Source organism: Papio anubis, chromosome 10, assembly GCF_008728515.1.
Source record: "Papio anubis isolate 15944 chromosome 10, Panubis1.0, whole genome shotgun sequence".
Classification (NCBI taxonomy): domain Eukaryota; kingdom Metazoa; phylum Chordata; class Mammalia; order Primates; family Cercopithecidae; genus Papio; species Papio anubis.
In genome coordinates, this window is record NC_044985.1 from 63,155,725 (window position 1) to 63,180,838 (window position 25,114).

Genomic DNA, 25,114 nt, shown 5'->3' on the forward strand with positions numbered 1-25,114 from the left:
ATGTGGATCCAGGACCTCTATAAGCCTGCTGTTCAAGCCAGCCCAGCAAGCTGGTCAGTTACAAACTTTGCTGCATGTCCCTGAAACAAACAAACAAACAAACTGGATGAGGTTTCCCTCTCCTCTTGTTTCATGTCCTTGGGAGCTTGACCTTGTAACCGTATGGTAGTATTTTCTCTTGGTCTTTGCCATCCAGAGGACAGGAATTTTGGAGTTCATGTCATACGTAGCTCTAAAAATTATCTTGAGCAGTTAAAAGCCTTAAAATGATATTAGTTTAAGAGGGCTGGTTCCTGAAGGGGGTTTAAGGGTTTCTTATCATGCTAGGTCTCTTAGGAACATTGCTATATGGAGATTTATGACTCTGCAATTGTGACCCTAACAGAATTGGGCAAGAAATAGATATGATGTTGCATTGCAAACTGTGAAACTCACAATAATATAACATAAATGACTAAGAGTTTCTTGCCTATCCTACCTGTGCCCCATGATACATACCTCATCAAGACATTAGAAGTTATTATAAAAATAACTTCACTTGGAGAATAGAGAAAAATGACTCATAATCTTGTCACACTAAATAGGAGTGTTCAAACTGGGCTCTGTGGACTTCCAAGAGGCCCATGAATTCAAGGGGTCCAATAACTTAGATGGCTAAAAACACATTTTTATTTTCTCTTTTTCTCAATGGAAATGTAGCACTTTCTTCAATTATACTTGAGGGTGACAAACTATAGTAGTCCTAGCAGTACCTGTAACTTTGTCACTAACACAAGTCATATATTCTCATCAGACATTACAGTTGTCATAGAATGCTTGAAATATTATTTCTACTCTTCTCCACTTCAAAATTTTAGTAGATATTAGACCCACTACTAAATCTTATTTAATGCATTATTGCTATATTACTATATCATAACTAAAAATTGACAATTGGATTTCGATAGAATTCATTTTATTTGAAAAGCTGTAAATTCCATTTCATAGATTTGATAGTTTGAGAATAGGCTTCACTAGCCAGTCACAGGCATCCATGGCACGAACGGAAGTTAAGAACCTCTGTGTCTGTGCCCGTCATTTCATTATGCCTTAATATATTATTTGCTTTTTCTATGTTGCTTCTTTTATTTACTTTAAAACTGTATAATACACATGCTTTATTTAAGTAATTCCCCTAGTGTTAATAAATGTTTCCATTTTTCATTAATACAAATGCTACATTAGATATCTTAATGCATAATATTTTATTTTTCTTCCTTTGTATTTAGGATTATTACCTTGGTATAGAATCTGGGAAGAGGAATTAACTGGTCTAATGGAATACACATCATTATGGTTCTTGATTTATTCTATGAAGTTGCCTTCCAAAAGGGTTCTCTCAATTTAAAAATACTGTAAGTGATATAAGCGGGACAGCTGCTAATGATTTTTCAAAGTACTTGCAAAACTTCTATTGGATATTAATCATATGTCCTATGGGTTAGTCAAAGGATTGGGTAAAATTTTGACTGAAAAGAAATAAGCACATAATTTTTCTTAATCTAAAAATGCAGTACATGAATTAATTTCCAAATTGAGTAGAATTATTTTACTTATTAACAGGGAACTAAGAACAATGATATTGTGCTAGGGAAGACAAATTATTTTTAATGTGGATATGGCCATTTTGCTTGTTAAATGGGCAAAAATCATAAGACACTGATAGAAGTTCAAATATTTCAAAGCAAGGAATAAGATAATCTGTACTGTGATAAGAACTTTTAGTGTTTGTTATTTTATATTCAAAGGAAACAAGCATGTATTTTCTAGAAGCTAAGTAATTAATAGCCTACAAGGAATATCAAAAAATTGTTTACCGAGAAAAAGGTTTTGCAAAAGCTGGAAATAAAATATATGGGCTGACAAGTTTCTGTTTTTTTACTGATATAAATGCAGCAGGGACTTTTCAGGCAGGGGTGTGCTTCTCATTTGGATCATACCCGCCTCCCTAGTCTTTTGGATCTCAGTAGCCAACCCTGGCTCCAGGCAGGGCTGCTTCCCCACATGTGGCATCCAATTTTCTCTTTCCACAGATAGGGATGTGTTAGGTCATTCTTTCAATACTATGGCTGTACATACAGCAACCCGTCAACCTGTGAGGTGGGCATCAACCTTAATGAAAACAAATAAAAAGAGCTATGACAGTGTCTTCTTCCCCTGTCCACATTCTAGGGAGGGCACCAGAGCTTCCCTCTTGAATGCCACTTAATGATATTCACTTAATATGTGCTAATTATGTTACTCCTATGCAAGAATAGAGTACCAGGGGCTGCAGGGGACATAATAGATGAGACACATTAACCAGTGGAAGGATAGAAAGACTTTTCCACCATTTCATATAAAGGTGAGGAAAACCAAGAAGGCCCTTCCACATCTTTAAATGTCTCACTGAAAAAGTCAGGCTCATGAAACCTTAATATCCTGAAATGAAAACACAAGTGCAAATAATTACTATGAGGCAAGAAAACAAGTACATAAAGAGGAATGTAAGTGCAGGTCACTGTTGCATGCCAGCATGTCATGAAATGATCACAGAGTCAAAATATAGACAGGACCTGGAAATTTCTTTGAACAAATGGTTACTTTTTATGGCTACCATTTACTGAGTGTCTATTGCATGACAGGCATTGAGTCAGGCAGCTTACATGTATTAGTTCATTATTCCTTACAACAATCCTAGAAGGTAGGTATTAGTACTCCCATTTTTTTTAAAAAAATATATACTTTAAGTTCTGGGACACATGTGCAGAATGTGCAGGTTTGTTACATAGGTATACCTGTGCCATGGTGGTTTGCTGCACTTATCAATCCCTCATCTACATTAGGCATTTCTCCTAATGCTATCCCCTGCCCTTGCCCCCACCCCGACAGGCCCCAATGTGTGATGTTTCCCTCCTTGTGTCCATGTGTGTGATCTCATTGTTCAACTCCCACTTATGAGTGAGAATGTGCGGTGTTTGGTTTTCTGTTCCTGTGTTAGTTTGCTGAGAATGATCGTTTCCAGCTTCATCCATGTCCCTGCAAAGGACATGAACTTATTCTTTTTTATGGCTGCATAGTATTCCATGGTGTTTATGCAGCACCCCCATTTTATAGATGAAGAAACAGAAGCTCCAAAGCATGACTTAGTCAAGGTTTTATGAGTTCAGTGAGAGGCAGAGCTAATCTGTCCGACTTCAAGCTCATGCTCCTTCTACTATGCTATGGATGTAAAGTAAGCAAATGGCACTCAGGAATCATACCTTCATTAATAGAGCTTTACATAAGGCCTCTCACAATTTGATTTTTTTAAAAAAAGCATTTGTAATATAGGGTGGGGAAAGAAACAATACACATTTTGAGATGTCAGACTTCCAGAAGTGTCATCTAGTAAATAAATCTCAAACAGCCTTCAAAAAGGATAAGCAGTATGCATAAGTTCACAAACCTTCATCCAGATGTAATGAGTATATGTATAATGGTAGCAGGTTTGATGGACAGCCCGAGTGAGACTCTGGCATTGAAAATATTGGGTTGGTGCAAAAGTAATTGTGGTTTTTGCCATTACTTTTAATGGCAAAAATTACTATCCTTACATAGTAGTAACATAATTAGTATGTTACTTAACATTACTTTTAATGGCAAAAACCATGAGTACTTTTGCATTAACCTAATATTTTTTATCTGAATAACTCTGGACCATTGTTTCCTCTCTCTAGGTGTCACTTTCTAACATCCATCAGAATACTATTGTAATCATTAAATAAGATAGTGCATATAAAATATTTAGCGTGCTATAAAGCACATAATGCTCATTCAGTTACATGTTATTAGTGTTGCTATTAAAATTATTTTTTGCATATGAGCCTAACAAACTTGGATCTATTTTTCTAGAATATAGGATACTAGGTGCAGCATAATGGAAGATGTAGCTGACCACTACAAGGTGCTGCCGTCATCTTTTGCAAAAAGCAGAAAGAAGGGTAGCTAAAATCAGCACCACAGGAGAAGGAAGGAAAAAACATCTGTGAGAACATCAATAACAGGCATTTCTGTTACAATCTATGTTTTGTAAAGCTCTTTTACAATCATTTCATTTGATCCATACAACATATCCATACTCCCTACTGCTGTGAAGTAGGGAGGGCATTATTTCCACTTTACAGATTAGAAAAGAGGGGCTCAGAGAATTGAATAACTTCTCTGGAATCCCAGCTAGTTAAAAAAGCAGGGAGTATCAAAGAGTAGAGTTATACTGTCCAATACAGTAGCCACTAGCCTTGTGTGGCTACTTAGAATTAATTGAAATTAAATACAATGAAATATTGACTTTCTCATTAACATGAGGCACATTTCAAGTGCTGAAAAAGTAACATGCTGTTACATGCTGTTAGTCATAGTCATGTTGGACAACACAGATTATAGACCATTTCCATTATCACACAGTTTTTGTTTTGTTTTGTTTTGTTTTGTTCTGACAGAATCTCGCTCTGTCACCCAGGCTGGAGTGCAGTGGTGTAGTCTCGGCTCACTGCAACCTCCACCTCCTAGGGTTCAAGCGATTCTCCTGCCTCAGCTCCTGAGTAGCTGGGACTACAGGCGCCCACCACCATACCCAGCTAATTTTTGTATTTTTAGTAAAGATGGGGTTTCACCATATTGGCCAGGCTGGTCTCAAACTCCTGACCTTATGATCCATCTGCCTCAGCATTCCAAAGTGCTGGGATTACAGGCGTGAGCCACCATGCGTGGCCCACACAATGTTTTATTAGACACTGTTGGTCTATAGAAATGAGAGCACCAATCCATTACTGCATAATATTATGCCCTGTGTTCACAACAGTAAACCTGAGCCTCAAGGAAAGGGTCAGGGAAGAGGAAGAGACTTTAGACATGTTTCAGTGAAAAACACTTTAAGCATTACACTATAAGGCTAACTTTGTGTGGCATTAGACCATAAGCATCCCTAGAAGTGGACACAAGCTGGGCGCGGTGGTTCATGCCTGTAATCCCAGCACTTTGGGAGGCTCAGGTGGGCAGATCACTTAAGGGCAGGAGTTCGAGACCAGCCTGGCTAACATGGGTAAACCCTGTCTCTGCTAAAAATACAAAAACTAGCTGGGCATGGTGGGGCACACTTGTAATTCCAGCTACTTGGGAGGCAGAGGCAGGAGAATCACTTGAATCTGGGGGGGCGGAGGTTGCAGTGAGCCAACATTGTGACCCTGCACTCCAGCCTGGGCAACAGAGTGAGCCTCCATCTCCAAAAAAAGAAAAAAAAGAAAAAGAAAAAGCGGACCCAGAATCCCCCAAATGCCTGCCACATGTGCCTCGCATACAGAAAATGCACATATTTACTGAGGAGCTCTATTTGATCATCCACCCATGTCAGAAAAATATGTCACTGTAAGAGAATTCTTCCTGAAGCAGGTAAGTGGAGTGTCATAAAAATATAAGTAATAACCTTTGTTGAAATCTCAAGAGCATTTATGGTTATACATTTACAGAATTATTCAATGTACATACAAAATCCTTTTATATTCCAATATCTTTTTAATGAAGGAAAGTTGTATATAAATGCAATAAAAAGAAATAAATACTAGTTAAAATACGAATGAGGGTGAAAAAAGTTTTTAATAGTGATATAAGCTTTAACAAGGAGAAATCTAAGGCTTTCCTCTTTGGAGTGGTTTATAATATATCCTCAGTAAATCCTAAGTTAACAGACACTCAGTAAATCACAAATCAGCCTCAACTTTTGGTTCACTTTTCTTAGAGCAACACTAAAAATTGCTTTCAAAAGTGGAGAAACTAACAGTAAATGTTCAGCATTACTGGAAAGCAATATAAAATGCTGTAAAGTTTCAGAAGTTAGTTCCCAGAGGATGACAAACATTTAAGTACTAAGAATCTTCAGCCTTACCTGGAGGGATGCTATTGTCAAATTCAAGGTGCATGCGTAAAGATGGAGGCAGTTGTATTTTTTTAAAGCTGACTTTGAAAGTCATAATGATATATGTATATTTCATGAAAATATGAGCCTTAGTTTAATGGTCTGTTCTCTTTAGACAGATGGGATTCATTTATGTTCTACATGATTGTACCCCAGAACTTCAGACTTAAGATGTTATAAATATTGTTAATCTATTATTTTATGAAGGATGTGAAATTTTGGCCTCTCGGATTTGGATAGATGTATGCCAAATTTATGAGGGTGCTTGTTGATAAATGACGGTTGCTGCCAAATCAGAAAACTATTTTTCTTCCATTCAACATCACAAGGTTCTGTTACTAGAGACAGATAAGGGTGAGGAGGCGGCTAAGAAGACCTTGCAGGCTAATTGATGGAGTCCTGTGGCAGTCAACAGAAATGAGAAGTTGTCAGTTGGAAAACTTGGCCCCATTTGTAACAACACATAAAAACTATGAAGTACACAGGGGAACCCATAAACCTGATGAGGCAAGGGTCTCCATTTGTATCTATGGCAGAAAAACCTTTGACAAAATTGAAAATGCACTTTCATATGGCAACAGGGTGACCACAAAAAGCTAAACTGCTGCTTTCAAGGCAAATCATAATGAGCTACTCATTGATAACGACTCTGGGTTTATACCTGAAGAACTGCCACCATGCAAAAGCACAACATGCTGAAAACCAAAATGAGCTGTTTCAAGGTGTCTTATCCTCTTTCTCTCCTTCTCATGTCTTTTCTAACACGATTACCTCACGGTCTCCATAGGGCATGGGTGTGGGATAAATAAAACTATCTCCCTGCCCTCAGGGGAAATATTTTGGGTAAAATGATTCAAAATGCTATTGAAAATGTGGAGCGTGTTCAAGAGAACTCAAGAGTACCCTTTTGGAGGCAGGGCAAGCCTTCTACCATGCTGCAATGCCCTGTCTCAGTGTTAGCCTCTATTTCAGTGAGTACATTTGGCTTTAGACATGTAAAGTCTGTAACTGTCAAGCAGAAGCTTTGAGAACATTTATCATTTGCCATTTACCTAAAATGAGTGCTTTTATTCAAATATGTTCTTGAAGAGATTTGTAACTTCTAAAACTTTTGTTCTACTACACCGAAACACTACAGATAATATCCTGCATAGAAATTAAGGATTATCAATGAAACAAAGCCTTGATGGTCCCTTCACTGCCACAGCTTATACCAAAACAGTCAGCAAGCAATTTAAAAGTCATATATGGTCCTACTCATCAATTCTTTAGAAAATGATTAGTGGTTTCTTCCTTTGCCTGTTGGAATAGTTGCATTTACTCTTCCACATCACAGAAGTTTAGAAGTAATTGGAATAATGAAACAAGCATGAAACAAGAAACCTCGAGTTTCCATCCTGACTCCACTGGGATTTGAGTTGTGCGACCTGACATAAACCACCTAACCTTCCCATAACCCAGGTTCTTCATTGTTACCGTAGTTTTGGGAGCAGCTTGAAGGTGATGACTATATATTATTTCTCTTTAAATCCATAATATCCAACAATGACAACAAAAAACACCACTAGGTTGAAAGTTTTTGAGGGCCACAAATGTCCTTCTATTCACTGTTGCACCCATATGTACTATGCTATTTAGTATAGATAATCAACATTTGTTGAGTGAATAAATGGATATCAAGTTCATTGCATGAATGAATAAACAATGGATGCTAATTTCAACCCTATCTATCAAAGGGTTAAGAGAGTGAAGTGAAAACATATGTGTAACTACGTCTTGTAAGCTGAACAAATTCAAGGTGTTTCTATTGTTATACTTCAACAGAAGATGCTGGCTCAATTATCTTTGCTCTTAATTGCATTTATAAATACATCTATAGCATTTTGAATCATTCCATATGCATTCATCTGTTTAGACAGCAACTGATTAAAGGCTGTTTAGTTCTAAGTAGCTTTATGTACTTTAAACGAGAAATGTCATTTCTTCATATTGATATTTAATTAATTTTTTTTTAAAAATCCAATGTTAAAGCCCAGACACATGGACTATTAAGTTGACTATCATAATATTTTATTATTTTTAAGAAGCAGGATTTTTTTGGAGGCTCCGTATTTTTTTAACCTGGTATGAGTTGTTAAATGCTGTCACAAGAGAGCCTTCAATTTGATGTATTGGGCATATTATCACAGGGAAGTGTATTGTCGTATGGCATTATGACACTTGTACTCCAGGGGGAAATTTGGGTAGAGTGTCTGGCCAATATGTTCTAGCCATCTTCCTGAAGCTGCCTAATGCTTGCTGTGTTTTGACCCCAATTCTCCCAAAGCACATTTTTCCTCCCTTTCATTATGTTTCCAACTTCCTCTGATGCATCATTAAAAGTTGGGACAGATCCTGGGAGATGATATTTGGATTTTACATGTAACTCTACCTCAACTTCCAAAAAGTGAATGGACAGCTATTCTTACATAACTGAGAAGAATAGCTTTAATGAAATATATCTAATTTTTTGAATCATGTAGTTAGAACTTCTTATAATACATGCAATTCATGCTATTATAGTTTAAACCCATTTTGTTTACTGACTGAGAGAAAAAAAAGAAAGCTTGCCATGATATCCTGAAATTTTTATACACAATAGCTCCATTATAACAAATCTCTTTGCATTCATACAGATCTGGATAAAACATGAACCAAATTATGTCTCCAAAAGTAACATAAAAGAGAAAAATGGTTGTGCCAAGTGCCAAAGTAGCAGGTAAGAGGGCTTCCCTAGCTCTTGGAAGCCTTTTAGATCACTTCTTAGAATAAATAATGTGTGCTCTCGAGGAGCAGAGAGTTCACCAGCTGGGCACAGTGGCACACACCTGTAATCCCAGCACTTCAGGAGGTCAAGGCAGGTGGATCACTTGAGGTTGGAGTTGAAGATCAGCCTGGTCAAGATGGTGAAACCCTATCTCTACTAAATACAAAAATTAGCCAGGCATAGTGGTGGGTGCCTGTAATCCTAGCTCCTCGGAGGCTGAGGCATGAGAATTGCTTGAACGTGGGAGGCAGAGGTTGCAGTGAGCTGAGATGACACCACTACGCTCCAGCCTGGGCAACAGAGCGAGACTCTGGTCTCAAAAAAAAAAAAAAAAAAAAATCATCTGTGGATCCCAAGTTTCTTGTTGGATACCCTGAAATCACACCTTGCCTTAAAGGATGTTCCCAGAATGCTGCTCCCCCAGAAGCTCCCCCCGTTAACTCCTGGCTATTCCCTCTCTTTCAAAATGTAAACAAAACTCTGCTGCTAAGCTATTGATGCTAAAACATGAGAATGGAAATGGAATTAGTCAAGTCTATGGATGTTGTGAGTGCCTGCATAGTTGAAATCTGGCAGCTGAGACATCAAGTGAGTAACATTTTCACTTTTCATTTAAATATCTGAGAATCACAGATACTACTTAAGCCCACTTGGCAGGAACTCTTCATTCAGAAGAAAAAGACCAGTGCTGGGGAATTTCAGTCTCATGAGATCTGCAAGTCAGTCATGAATTTTCACTGTGACTTTTACTCTAATTTTTGTCTGACTCCTTAAAGCAACATTGTCTGAAATAAAACATTTCAGTCAATTATCACAGTCATCATTCCTCTTCCCACCCTCTTTCTCCTTACATTGTACCTAGACCTTTTGTGAAGCACTGATTTTTGTGTCTTGTGTTTTTTTAAAACAGGATTTTAAATGAAATGAAAGCCAGATATCAACAAAAATCTATGACTCTGATAAAGCTGTGGGAGCTTTTCAAGGATTTAGAAACAGGCAGTTAACAATACATTAGGTATTATATCATTTGGACCAGATTTCCCATCTGGGCAAAGCTTCTAATTTTCCAACTTGAAAATTCTATAAAACTCATGTGGGAATTCTTACTTAGAAGCTGACATATGGTTGACAGTGACAAAAGAACATGCATCTATTTAGCAAATGCACTCCTTTTTTTTTTTAAGTGCCATCTTTCAATGACTTTGGTGTAGCTTTTACAAGTATAATAGAACAAATACTTTTTGTTAGTATTAATACTTATACCAAACACAGAGAAACAAAAAGTAATGGCCCAGCAAATGAGTTACCAAATAATTTATACAGATTTTGAGTAAGGAAACATGAAAAATGAGATAACCTCCAAATACAGGTGGTTTCTATTACTTCTAGTCCAAATCTGGACAGTCACAAAGTGGGTGACATCAATGCTGTTAGACTATAGGTACTAGGAAGTGGGTAAAAGAGTGGCAGAGGAAGCAGAGAATGCAGGAAGAAAGACCACCACATATGTACTGAAGAAGAGATGCTGTGGTTGAGATTTGTTTTCCTCTCTCCTGGGTTTTAGAGCTTAATTCTCGTTCCTTGTTCACACCACTGGTATGCTTTATCCTGGTGTTTTCCAAATACTCTGTAGGCAAACACAACTGCTAAAAAGTGTCTTCATTTTACTGAGCACCTGCTAACATTTGAGTATTGGAATGAAAGCCTTGAATCCTTAAACTTTATTTCAAAATATACTCATTGAAATTGGGCATCTTGTAGGTATAAGGCATGCTGTAACTATAATCCAGCCCCCTTTATTTGGATATTCTATTTCTGTATTGCTCTTTCCTTGGTTTTATCTCCTCATCTTTGACTTTTTCCCCCTATTTTCTTTTCTCTTCTTCCACACCTTTCCTTCTCCCTTTAATTATCTGCTTTTTTAAAAAATGGATTCTTCTCTGATTGTTCCATCTCTATTTCTGATTTTGACACTATTTTCTGCTCATTACTTTTACTGTTATCCCTAGAGCCAACCCAATTTTCAAATAATAATATAACTTAAGTGGAACACTGAGCTCACTCAGTAGCAACGTTGTAACATGTATGGTACCTACCAACTGTTCTAGTAGCTGAAAGTGACACTAACCTCCATTGTTTTATCATTTTACTTATATTTTTTGCTGGAACGTAAAGAGCATAATTTAGGTAACAAAACTTTTGCAGAGTATTGTTCCATAGAGGCGGTGATATCCTGCATTAAACGAAACCAGACAAGAAGTCAGCAGACTCCTGCTCTTCCAAACACTGGGTAGCCTCCAGTAAATAACTGCCACATTGTGTATCTCACCAGTTTGCAATTTTGAAAAATAGAGATAATATTTGATATTATACCTGATAGATATTGATTAAAGACTAATTATATAATATATGTAAGAAGGCTTTGTTTTGAGACGGAGTCTTGTTTGTCACTTCAGGCTGGAGTGTAGTGACGCATCTCGCTCACTGCAAGTCTCCGCCTCTGGTTCACTTATTCTCCTGCCTCAGCCTCCCGAGTAGCTGGGATCTACAGGCGCCTCATCAAGCGCCCGCTAATTTTTTTCTATTTTTAGTAGAGACGAGTTTCACTCATGGTCTCGATCTCTGACTTGTGGATCCTCGGGCCTCCCAAAGTGCTGGGATTAGTATGGAGCCACTGCACCAAGGCTTTCTGTTCTTTAGAGAGGGAGATGTGCTCTGTAATAATCTGGCATTTATGACTATATCTGTTCATCAGTTAACATGATTTAGTGATCCTATTGTATAAAGAACAAAAAGTCTTTATTAACAAATTTAGCTTAGCCCAACCCTTCTAGGCTAAAGGGCTTTTGGAGCCAGCATCTACAGGGCCTAATCAATAACGGTCCCCTTTTCCATAGTCTCTTTGTTTGAACAGGTTTTCTGAATCTTCCTTTTACAGTAATGGATCTTCTCCAAAAGCCATGGGAAAGCAGTCTAAAGTCTCCTTCTAACATTCTCCAATGATCTGAGAAGTAGAAGAGAATCAGAAATGTGTGTTTCCCACAGAAGGGAGGCCCCTAAAGAGAGCATCAAACATAAGAGAAAGGGACATTTTCTCTTAGTCTCCTTTAACAGAGACTGTTCTTCAAAGAGTCACTGAAACAAGATGACATATCCGTCATGGGCGCAGAGGGGCAGATGTGAGATTGTGGAAGCCTATTAAACATTCAATTTCATGGTATCCATGCTACAAAAATGATTTTTTTTCTCTTTCCACTGAAAGAACCTACTCAGAGATTCTACCGATTCACTGGGACTATGAAATATAGTCTCTTCTTCTGAGGCATTTCACCTAGTAACCCATTTCCATTTATATATGAAGGTCTTCTGTTAATCAGTTCATACGTTGGAAATCATTCCCTTAAAATATGTAAGTCCGTTTGTAACTTTGAGGGGAACTCGGAAGATCTTCAAAAAGCATCATCTTTTATTACTAAGCACATTTCCAGATTCATTTAGTAATGCCACTCTCTCAGAAAGTTCCCCCCTTTGGCTCCTCAATTCATTTTTACTGAGGTAAGAGGACATAAAAATATCTATTAGTAAACAAGTTTAAGGAGTCCTTCACTAAAAAAGTCTATAGTAAAAAACAAACATAAAATAAATAGAAAGAAGTAATAAACTAGGTATTTTAGATCTATTTCCTGATTTTAGTCTAAACACGTTGTGATCAAGTAGTTTCTACTCATTTTCATGCATATATACATATATATATTTACATATACACATATATATTTAAACGTATATATTTAATAACATGGAATGGAAACATATCAAATGCTTAAGTTCCGTGCAAACATATAATCCTTCCCGTGAAGAAAACATATTAATATCACAAAAACAAATCATGGAGAGTAACATGCAACAACTGAGGGCAGGAAAATGGGGTCAGGGCAGGTGAACAGGAGAAACACAAAGAATGTAAAGAACAAAAAGTGTCATTGACCTGATTTGTCAGAGTTGTTGCCTGTGATTGGAGTGATGGAGCAGCTGGGATTAGCCTTTGCGCTGTCCTTGGAAGAAACCATTTTGGGTTTATTTTTCGTTGCCTCTAGTGCTTTGACCTTCTTGGCATGTTTACTTCCTTTGTAGTGGGCCTCGGCCTGGCTCTACAAAGGAGAACAAATCAGGCTCATTTTTTGCTAATTACAAACACCACAGTGGATGATCATGCAGGAAAAAAATACATTCGATCATAGGCACCACAGACGTTTACAACTCAGTACCTGACTATGTTTTTGGCACTTCATGAAATGGTAGACCAGTTCCTAAGAGGGTATAGCATATCGAAACCTCCTATACAATACAAAGGACCTGCATCTTTAAAAAACCAGACATTACATGAGTGGACAAAAGGATTAGGGCAAAACTGTGACGAAGGTGAGCTTTGTCTTCAGTGCCCTCCCACCATTGCCCACTGGGGGTACTTTTCAAACATTGGCTGGCAGCAGCGGCTTTGAGTGTCCTACCCATGCCTGTGGGTATGACCTTTCACAGTCATTTCCCTTCAACTAAAATCCTGTTTGCCACATGTCTGCTTTCTTCTGAGCTCTGCTCTGAGACCAACTGGTGTGATGAAACATGTTAATAGGTGCTACTGATTGAAAATGACACTGAATTTTTTGGTAAGATCTACATGCACTTCATGTATCATTTTGATGACTCCAGTTACAAGAACAGATAATATAAGCCACAAAGGAGGTAGTAACAAACCCTTGTTTCTGATCTCAGATGTGATTCTGAAGTCTAAGTGGTTAGTGTTAAATTAATTTATACACAAAGCATATGTAGAACGGTAACTTCAGTACTAGATCAAAAGGAAAAAGAAAGAGCAAGACAAAACACAAAAACAAATTACAACAAGCCTTGAAAACATTTAATCAACTTACTGACATTTGGAAAATTCTCCTCTGCCTAAACACTAAGGCTTTTCTCTTATTGGTATCTAGTATTAATATATATGTTAACAAAAGAATCTAAGTATATTCACTTGAATTGAATTTTGAAAAGACTCTGAAAAAATATAAACATGTATTTAGTGAAAAGAAACAAAACTAAACATAAATGGTATATTAGCTTAGTTATAAAAGTGAAATGGATGATAAATCTTATGCAAAGCAAGATGAACTTTTGTTAGAGGATTTCTAAAGAAATAACGACTTTAAAAGACATCAGTTTTCTTTATATACTTGTATGTGTTTGAAGAGGATTAAATGAACCTATCCACTCATTCTCCTCAACAAGCAGAATACAGGTGATAAGTGTGTGTGTAGGTAGGTAGTTGGAAGTGATAGTGGACAGAATGGGTCTCTGTCCTTAGGGTCCAATGAGGTTTCACACATACCTGAGGTAACAAGTACAATGGAGAGCTATCCATATACAAGGGTGAGCTAAAACAGCAAAAGATGCATGCTATGGGCGATACAGGACAACAAACAATGGACCAGAGAGGAGCGGCATTAATGAAGACTTCCTAAAATGGGTAACTTTTGATTTGAGATTTGAGGAAAGGGGTCCATATATACTAGTAGAGAAGAGTACATTTCTGGTTGGAAGATGCAGGCCTAAGGCAAGGACTGACACTAGAGTGCTGGAACAGCGAGGGCCATGGCTGAAGAGGTGCTTACATGGGCCTCTTGGTGGAACATCATCAACATGAGTCAAGGAAACTAGATGTGTAGTTATGTAGAGGAGGTCACCACTGAGGTGAGATTCTCAAGCAGAGGCCTGATGATACACACAAATTCCAAATGGGGAAGACTTCTGCAACAGCTATTTATTACATGTTTGTTGGACTGAATATGAGAGAAAAGAGATGACGCAGAAAGGAAGGCAGCAGAGAGAATATATGATTCTTCTGGTAAAATCATTGGTGGAGAGTATGACTATAATAAAGTCCCTGTTATAATAATATCATTGATTTCTTGAAGACTTGGTTATTATCAGTCCTCCTTCTGCCCTTTGCTTAAGTGGAACCATTTCACTACTAACTACCAGAGACAAAGCACTCTTCTAACATGCCATGATTAGACTAAGCCATCTAAGGTTGATTATTGTGTGTTGTTGGAGTGTTTCTTCTGACTTTCCTGCTTGTTTCACCAGGACATGTTGCTTTGCTATCTTCAGACATCCAGCCATAGCTAGTTCAGCAGAACTGGTGATGGTGAGCACCATTTCAATGCCAGCATTACTTCCAGATCTTGGTGGGAGATAAGTTTACTTTATCCTAAGTTCATAAACGATGATGATGAATTTGTTCATGCCAAATATTATAGATGATACAATCACAAGTGTTAAGGGTCATGCAGTGAGTTAATCATCATATCCATATATTTGCTCTCCCATTTACATGGAAGCTTGGTGATAGATTCATGCCACAGTCTGTTTTTCAGTGTACCTTGATTCTGCTGTGTTATTTCTTGTAGGGTGGGAGGTGGTTGGGGAAAAAACATTGCTTTGCTAGTAGTGTACTCTAAGGATAGGTTTTGGGCATTTTAGTGATTTCCCTAGCATATAACCCAGATCACCCAAAGTCTATAGCCTTGTGCTGACTATACATAGTCCCTAACTTCCTGAATATCTTTTCATACATATCTTTTTAGATTTTCATTGACTTGACATTGCTCTTGCTTGGTTTGCTCAAGGACTTCTTATGTCGTTCTCTGTCAAGCTGGAAAAAAGTCCCACAGGGGGAGAAAAGTGTAACATTATTTTAGGGCCTTTATTACCAACCAAGAATGTTTGAATCCAACTAATATAGTTTGGTAGTTATACATTAAGAAAATATGCAAATAAAAATTAAAAATTGATAACGTAATATAATAATAATGATTAATATTACTGAGCTTACTGTTTCAGGCACAATTCTAAATGCATTACATATTCTAACTCATTTAATCCTTATAATATCCTATGAAATAGGCATTACTGGCCAGCACTTTACAAACGGGAAACTGGGCATAGAGAAGTTAAATAACTTATAAAAAGTCACACAGGTAGGTGGAGAAGCCATGGTAGATATAAAATGCTTACATGCATATCCCTATTTAATTTTATAGCCACATTATACATATACCTACCTGCACTAAGTTAACGTTATAATTTTATTAGAAGTAAAAAATATACACAAAGATACCATGCTGCTTTTAATTACTCAGAGAAGATTATAACTCAATCCTATAGAAATTTCTATGAGTAGGAAATACATACTTAATTCATGGAAAATATGCTAATATTAAACACCAGGTCTGATCCTTCTGTTGAGTAAAGAAAGTTCCACTTTTAGGCCAGGTGCAGCGCCTGAAACTCCAGCACTTTGGGAGGCCCAGGAGGGAGTACAGCTTGAGCTTAGGAGTTTGAGACCAGCTTGGGCAACATCTCGAGACCTTGTTTCTACCAAAATTCAAAAAAATTAGCTGAACATGGTGGCACATGCCTGTAGTCCCAGCTTCTTGTGGGGAGGAGGTAGATGGATCACTTGAGCCTGGAAAGTCGAGGCTGTAGTGAGCCCTGACTGTGCCATTGCACTCTGACCTGGGCAACAGAGTGAGACTTCGTCTCAAACAAACAACAACAACAAAAAGTTCCGCTTTTTAAATATATAACAATTTCTACAAGGTATCAGGAGACCTGCTAAAAACTCATCTTTCGCAGTACACTAAATAGTGCAGCGTTACTTTAGTGCCCTTTGGCTAAAGAAACATATGGTTCTCTAAATAAAACCTCCAAGTGCAAGATAAACAGTGTCATTTCCTCATTACTATTTCTTGGCATCCGTGTCAAAAGTTAACAGCGTCAATTAACACTTGGGATAAGGATCCAGCTAAATGACACTTCACTGGCCAAGATGGAAAAAACTCTCCATAGCCATGATCCACTTCTGCTTTGAGTTCAGAGTCAGGGAGAAAAGTGCAACAAGGCTTTTTAGCTTCTATTGACTGTTGTTTGGGAAAAATGGAGTGGAAGACTGTGAAATAAAGACAGAATGGCAAGTGCCACTTCCTTATATTTGGCATCTTTCCCATTCTCCTGTGGTATTCTTAGTAGTGGCACTTTGCTATCCCTAGTACTGTGTCTGAGGCAGTGTCAACAGCTTCTAAATGCTGGGCAAATCTTCAAGTGAAACTGAGACACTGTTAAGTAGCAAAAGATTAACCTGACTTCATTATCTAGGAGCCTTCTTACTTGAGGAGTGAAAGAAACAAGGACAGGTGCCACAAAACCCATGAACTAGGCAACACACATCAAGCCCATCAACAATGGCTCTTGTGTCACTTCTAAGAGACTAGGTGGGCCAAGCTGACTTATTTTACACCCAATGAGTAATTAGCAGACACATGCTTGTCTAGCACTAATGGCTTGCATTCTGCTTCCCCTCCTAAAGTGCTGCTGTGCCCCTAACTGGCGGTGAACAAAGAAACCTCTTCACAAGAATTGCCAGAATTAGAAAGAGTCGCCCAAACCACTACACTGACCTTCACATAAGAATTCATCAGCATATAGGTTCTTCTCTGAAGGCCACTCTGGTAATTACCTGACCACCCACTGATAGAAGAATAGCTTTCATAGGAAATGACAACTTGGAATGTTTTCTTCCATTAATAACTTTTGTTGCTAAAGCTCTTCACTTTCTCAAATCCTTTACATTTCTTAGAAACCCATTGGTCCAAACAAAAAAGATAAAGAATGAGATGACTTAATGCTTCAAAAACAAAAATGTAACCCAAAAACTTCTAAAATTCACTGTGTTCTCATTTCTGATTTTTATCTTATTTATTTCTTTTCTTTTTTTTTTTTTTTTGAGACAGAGCCTCGCTCTGTCACCAGGCTGGAGTGCGGTGGCACAATCTTGGCCTCACTGCAACCTCTCCTCCCTGGGTTCAAGTGATTCCCCTGCTTCAGCCTCCTGAGTAGCTGGGACTACAGGCGTGCGCCAACATGTCCAGCTAATTTTTTGTATTTTAGTAGAGACGGGGTTTCACCCTGTTGGCCAGGCTGGTCTCTATCTCCTGACCTCTTGATCCTCCCACTTCGGCCTTCCAAAGTGCTGAGATTACAGGTGAGAACCACCGCGCCCAGCCTGATTTTTACCTTATTTCTAATTTGGACTTCAGAGAGATGGCTAGGAACTTGAATGAGGACATTAAACTGTGCTCACTTTGTACGGAAAATACAGTCCAAGGACAAACTCACAAAGTGACTGGGGAAAGAAAATGGCCCTGGAGAAAGTACTTGCCTATCTATTTACCAATAGAACCAACCTGTTTTTGCATTTTAAAAAGTAATTAGAACTGTTCCCTTAATTAAAGAAAGTGCATAATTAAAACTACTGGCATCTGTTTTTTTCCTGAGACCTTAGATTTCAATGTGTTAAGCAGGGTTATAAGGGAAATAGCAGAGGTCAGCTAATTATCAGGAAAACCCAATATACTAAAATGCCAAATAAAACATATGTCAGATGAACTACCATAAAACAGGCTAAACTAACAAAAGGGAAACCTGATGATTTATTCTGCAAAAAATTATTTAGTACCTGCCATGGTCTAGATATTGTAAAAGATTAAAAACAAAGACCCCTACTTGCCAGAATCGTGGTTGGAAGAAAAGACAAGCATACAAATAACTACAATCCAAAGCAGAAGGCAGAATTGTAAAATGGGAGGTACCAAGAAACAAAGAATATGAGAGTCAGGGGAGAGGTAAATCTCTTCAGACTGAAGAAATCAAGGAAGCTCCATGAAAAGAGGGTATCAGAGCTGAGTTCTGCTGCAAGGGCAGGGCTCTGGAGTGGCAGAATGGAGATGAAGGTATTATGGGCAAAGGGAACAACATGTGCCAGGGCACTGAGTCCTGTGTATTATACAGTGTTTCCTGGGCACGTACACTTTTCAGTTTCACTAGAATAGAGATATAAAGGGAACAACAGGGAAAGGTTGCTACGTTGTACTACCTTGAAAATGATGGTTCCCTGTACCACAGAAACATATCATAGTGTTTTCAATTAAAAATCAAATATTCTATTTGTAGGCATGTTGTATAGAAAATGATTATGATGTAAGATGCTGCTCTTACATCACAAATTTTATCCTCTGCTCCAAACTAAAATCTTACATTAAATTAATTAAGTAATTTATATTGAATCTTTAATAATTATTTGAGACAAAAGCAAGACACTTAAAATGCTATAGTTAAACATACTAAGAAACTAAAGTTTACTGAGTAATAGTTCAATAATTACTTAAATCATTGTTTCAAGATAAAACTGGTTTTACTATTACAATGCTTTTGGCATATACTTGTTGCATTCATAAGATCACACACTCTCAGAGACAAAGGTACAATATAGGAAGTATAAGCTATACCCAAGAGAAAGGCTTACTTATCCAAAGATTGCTAGTAAGATTTTCTGCTGATGTTTGCAATTGTAAGGCCTGCAATATCAGTAATGACATACTATGGGCTTTGATATTCACTTCATTCAATTCTCATCTATTGGGATCTCTTGAAAACAAAGTCCAGACAAAATTATAACTATTACGAGCCTTTTAGCTCAAAAAGACAATGTCTTTGCTAATTGCTAATTTACATCTAGTGAAACACTACCAGTTGCTATGGCCTGTCTAGGGCCATCACATTACATAACTCTGCAGGGCACTATTCACATATATTTCAACATTAGTAGTATCTTCTGGGTTGTGCCAGGCCAGAGTCGTACCTATGACATTCTATATTCACTGACTTTATAATATACATGTAAAAAACCCCATCAACTCTAAATATTTCTACGTTACTAAAGTGAAAGTGGTTGCTTTCTAAGAAGAAAATGATATGTACTCCAGACTGCTAATTCTCTTTGGGCCCAATTTAGATTCTCTCAAATATTATAAGATAGAATTACAGTTCTTGCGTTACAGCTGCTTTAAAATACCACTATTTGAATATATGAGCATTACATACACAAACACACACACACACGTATGTTCAATCACATTATCAAAAATTTTCAATGTAGGCAAAATTCATTTCTTAAAATGCTAAGATCTTTAGAGGGCTTGAAATTAATTTTTCAAATTGCTTATTTGTCAGCGAAGAGTCTTGATGCTCATGTTTCTTGCCCATGATTCATTGGTGGAATTACTTACACACAGAAATATACAGAAGTTAAATGGACCAAATAACTATGACAGAATTTACATGATGAATTAGAAAGATGCTGCAGTTTGAGTTAAAAATCAGCTGGAATATAGTAAAAAAAAAAAGTGCTTTTAAAAAATAAATAAAATGATTTCTTATAATGGAGTTTCAAGTGAATAAAATTTTATCTCATTTTCCAAGTTTTATATTTCAATTACTGGAAGGCAGATTATTAATTTTAGATGATTCTCAGCAATCTACATTTCTTCCCCTGGATATTCACTGACACTCTATGTTACTAGTTTAGGGGTGAGTAGCACAGGGCATAAGAGAGACAATTATTTAAGGTTGGCTGTATCAACTGTGATCTGAACACAAATCTTTTCATTTGTTCAGTTCTGCACTCTCTCTCTCCTCTAGTTCTCTCCTGTATTTCAAATCAGGCCATAATTTAAAATTATCTTCTTTTATAAATAAGTTTATTATATATTTACCAAGGTAAAGTTAATCTTAGATGAGTAGTTCCTTAATTCTATGAATGAATACTGTACATTTTAGAGATTTTAGTTTGAAAAAGATGTTTCTCTCACCAACCTAATGGAAGTAGGTTTATATGAATTTTTCAACATAGGTAATGAGTAATAAAATGATTTTTATTTAATGTCACAATTTAACATCATCACAATTTATTTAAGAATTCATCAAGAAATATCTTGCTTAAGAAAGTAAGACTGCTTAACTCTCCATTTAAATTATATAACAATTTTAGAATTTCTAAAAGGTATATTTACTTCACCTTCTGGATTGGCATCAATATCTGAGTCAATTTAATGATAAATGTATATGTAAACTCTTAGTATATGCACTAGAGTTTAAGGGAGGTCACATGAAGTAAATGAAACCTGGCAAAGCATGCCTTTAGCCACTCTCTCAAATCATAAGAGGAGGCAAATCACAAACTTCATGAATAATGCACTTGATAAACTATATTCTTTGTTATACCAGAGTGAGAAAATGAGTTCTCTGTCTACTAACATAATTTTAAATATGAAATAACGGGAACCATTATAATTTGTAAAAATACCTAATTTTCTCAAAGAATTATGTATATAGGGACCTCATCTTTTAGAAGTTCTGAACTTTAGAGATTTAATAAAACACATGGATAATATCTTTTATTTTTCATTTGCTTATTTATTTATTTAGAGACAGGGTCTCACTCTGTCACCCAGCTTGCAGTGCAGAGGGGCCATCATAGCTTGCTGCAACCTCAAACTCCTGGGCTCACACTGTCCTCCTGCTTTAGCCTCCCAAGTAGCTGGGACTACAGGTACATGCCACCATTCCTGGCTAGTTTTTAAAAATTTTTTGGAGAGGTGACGTCTTGGTATATTGCTTAGGCTGGCCTTAAACTCCCGGTCTCAAGTGATCCTACTGCCTTGCCCTCCCAAATTGCTGAGATTTCAGGTGTGCAACACCATGCCTGGCCATCTTTTATTTTATAATATGACACAAAATATTATAATATTACAATTTGTTAATAACTACTTACTATTTTTGAATTATTTATTTTATGATTTTCCCAAAAGTATTTAAAAATAGAAATCACCCATCTCTCTCAAATTAATTTCACATCTTATATTAAACTGGGAAATCTTAGTTGATAATTCTCAGCTACCTTGACATATAAAGGAGGATATTTCAGAGTTTATAGTGTTTTCACAGTTATATCCCAAGTTGCTAATGTGTTTGAGAGTGTTGCTATCTTTCAGCGGGAAAACAGACTGCCATTGTGTGCTTCATAAGGGCAATTTTTGTTACTCAATGATAAGTAATGCAATATAATTCAAGTTTATGCATTAAAGCTGTGACTCTATAGCTAACTGATTCAAGCCTTCTGATGGTCTTTTAAATTAGGCTCTCAGGCTTCCACACATTAATTTTTAATCAGTCCAGAAGGTATTACACTTACTTTGATTTCCACATTAAGGAAATTTACATAAATAATACACAATAAATCTAAAATTAGAATTTGCATTGGGTCTCCTTTTGTTTGACAAACAGTATCCTTAAAGTAGATGAAAGTGGCAAAGTAACTTTGAAAGTTCAATACTCTGAGAATTGGTTGAAGAATAGCATTAATAATATTTTATAGATGTTTAATATGTTATTTACTTATTATTACTCATTTGAAAACCTGTTTCACAAAACAGGTTTTTGTAAAATTCATTCTCCAAAACCCTAAACCAATTACTAAACCTAGAAGACATCTTATAATTAAAAATTAAGTAGAATATGTAAATGTGAAGATTAATAACAGATACCCTCAAAACACAATATAACTAAGAGAAAATAATGAAAACACATCTTTAGTAGTCACTTAGCTCATCTGAGTCATGCTAAGGTTGTTTCTATACTGAAGTTCCAGATTAAACTAGAAGTTTTCATTCAAAATTAATTGGGTCAACCTTCCTCACATATAAGAGATTGGTCTGCTGGAGGCAAAACAAAAATAATAATATCTATAACTTTGATTCACTGATAAAATCTAAAATATTTTAATATAATCAGCAAACGCTAGTGGGTTTCCACTTTCTGATTCTGTGTGATATTGTCTAAAAGTTCTACTCACCAACAGTAGTCATAACAAAAGTCATACATATATGGTATCATCACTGTGAATTGTTTTAATTCAACTCAATTTAGCAATGTTTTATTATGTATCATGTAATAGGTGTTTCAGAAGACATGGTTTGTGACTGCTAGGAGCTTATAATCTTGTGTAGAGGATAACAAAAGTAAATAACATATATAGGTATACGGCATGTATATGTGTACATATGGCATGTATATGGCATGTGTATATATATGTAGGTGTGTGTGTGTGTGTGTGTGTGTGTGTGTGTATGTATATATATATATAGCAGAGGGAAAAAAACATTCTAAAAGGAGGAACGTAACACTGAGGGTCCATCCATTCTTTAATGCAACAAATATATATCGAACACGTATTATATTCTAGGCATTATTCTAAGTGTTGTGGAATACAGGTCTATTGAAACTTGTGTTCTAATATGGGGACATAGATAAGAAATTATAAATTTATATATATATTAGTATTAACGGATAAGTGATACACCTATGAATATGTTATATAGTGCTATAAAAAATAAAGACAAGTAAGGGGTAGACTATGGTGTAATGTGCCATTTTAAGTATCAAGGTAACTCTGTTGAGCGGGCATTTTCACAGAGACCTGAAAGAAGTAAGGGAGTTAACCAGGTAGATATCTGCGAGAAGAGTACTTCAGGTTCAGGGAACACCAAATATCCATTGTAAGGATTTTGATTTTTATTCTGAGTAGATGCAGAGTCACAGGAGTGTTTTAAATCAGAAGAGAAACCTCATTTGGCTTCCATTTATTAAAGGATCGCATTGGTTGCTGTATGGAGAACCAACTGTGTGTGTGCAGTGGAGAGGCTGGGGGTGAGGCAAAGGAGGCTCATCCAGGAAAGAGATGAAAAAGGTTCAAAATTAAATTCCACTGACCAATCAGAAAGGCTTCAGAAACATAATTTTCTTAACTGACATTTATAATTTTTCACATATCTGCAATTTTTGGACATAAATCATCCATCATTTCGATGGAATTTTATGTTCAGCTAGCTAGCAATTACTTTTGTTTCTTTTAAATTTAAATTGCATTTTTTAAGATCTAGGTAAAACAATCATACAGTTAAAAGTATAAAAAAAATAAGCAGAGAAAAGTTACCTCTTAGATTCAGCAACCAGTTGTTAACACTTTCTTGTGTATCCTGCCAGGGATTGTTTACATGCCTATCAAGCAAATGTATACATTTATGTGTATTTTTTCTTTCTTTTATTTGTACACAAGTGACTACACATTACATATGCTGTTCTGCACTTTGCCTTTTCTATTTAGCAACAGGCTTTAGAGATATTTCATATGAGTAATTAAAAAGTTTTCTATTTTTTTAAAGCAGTTATGTACATTTATTTTATTATTGTGTGGTAGCTACAGGGCAAAAGTCCTTCTGCTTGAGAAAAGCAGAGAGAAAAGTAAAGGGGACTTTGTCTTGCACCTTAGGTATCAGCATGGCCACAGAGGGGTAGAGCACCAAGTGTACTCTTGGGGTCCCCAGATCCAGGACTGGACTCTTGGATAGCATTTCTGGACCTGCCTTGTGCCAGAGGGGGAGCCCACTGCCTTTAAGGGTGAGTCCCAGGCCAGGCAGCATTCATGACAAGCTGACTTAAGAGACCCTGGGCCTTAAGGGAACATTGACAGAAATCTGGCAGTACCCCTCTTCGTCTGAGGTGGTGGTGGCTATGAGGTAAGGCTGCTCTGCTTTTGGAAGTGGGAAGGAAGAACTGTATTTTGTGGTTTGAGTGCCAGCTCAGCCTCAATACAACAGAACACCAGGTAGACTTCTAAGGTTTTTTACTCTAGTACCCAACTGACAGATGGCACTTCTGGACCCACCTGGGAACTGGGCGACCTCATTGCCCTAAACAGAAGAAAACCGGCCTGGTTGGCTTTGCCACCTGCTTATTGTAAAATCCCAGGGCCTTGAGTGAACATAGGCAGTAGTCATGGAGTGGTTGCAACAGGCCTTGGGTGAGACCCAGTGCTGTGCTGGCTTTAGGTCTCACCCAGCACAGTCATAGTGGTAGTGGCCACAGGGGTGCTTGTCACTCTATCTCCCAGCTTTAGGTGGCTTAGAATGGAGAGAGATTCTATATGTTTGAGAGAAATTAAGGGAAAAGGACAAGTCTCTGCTTGGTAATCCAGAGAATTTTCCCAGATCCTGTCCAAGACCATCAAGGTGATGCCTCTGTGAGTCTGCAAGTACCACAGCGTTACATGGATTGGGGTGACCCTGAAGCAGATACAGCTTAGATCACAATACCCAAGTCCTCTCAAATATCTGCAAAGCCTTCCCAAGAAGGACGGCTACAAATAAGCCCAGACAGTGAAGACTACCTAAATACCTAACTCTTCAATGCCCAAAGAACATCTACTAGCATCAACACTATCCAGGAAACTATGACTTCACCAAATGAACTAAATAAGACATCAGGCACCAATCCTAGAAAAACAGTTTCAGACAGAGAATTCAAAATAACTGTGTTGAGGAAACATA

At 37.1% G+C, this 25,114-nt stretch overlaps 1 protein-coding gene across 11 annotated transcripts in view; it reads right to left on the bottom strand.

The window, feature by feature from the left end:
* ZNF385B (zinc finger protein 385B) overlaps positions 1-25,114 on the bottom strand; it is a 417,130-nt gene that overhangs the window by 27,252 nt on the left and 364,764 nt on the right. For 10 of the 11 annotated variants that reach the window (XM_009182538.4, XM_009182541.4, XM_009182542.4 and 7 more), the window contains one exon: positions 12,763-12,925. The exons of the other annotated variant lie outside the window; for it this stretch is intronic. In XM_009182538.4, the coding sequence (XP_009180802.1) occupies positions 12,763-12,925 (163 nt within the window). The remainder of the gene's footprint in view (positions 1-12,762; positions 12,926-25,114) is intronic. 11 annotated transcript variants of the gene reach the window in all.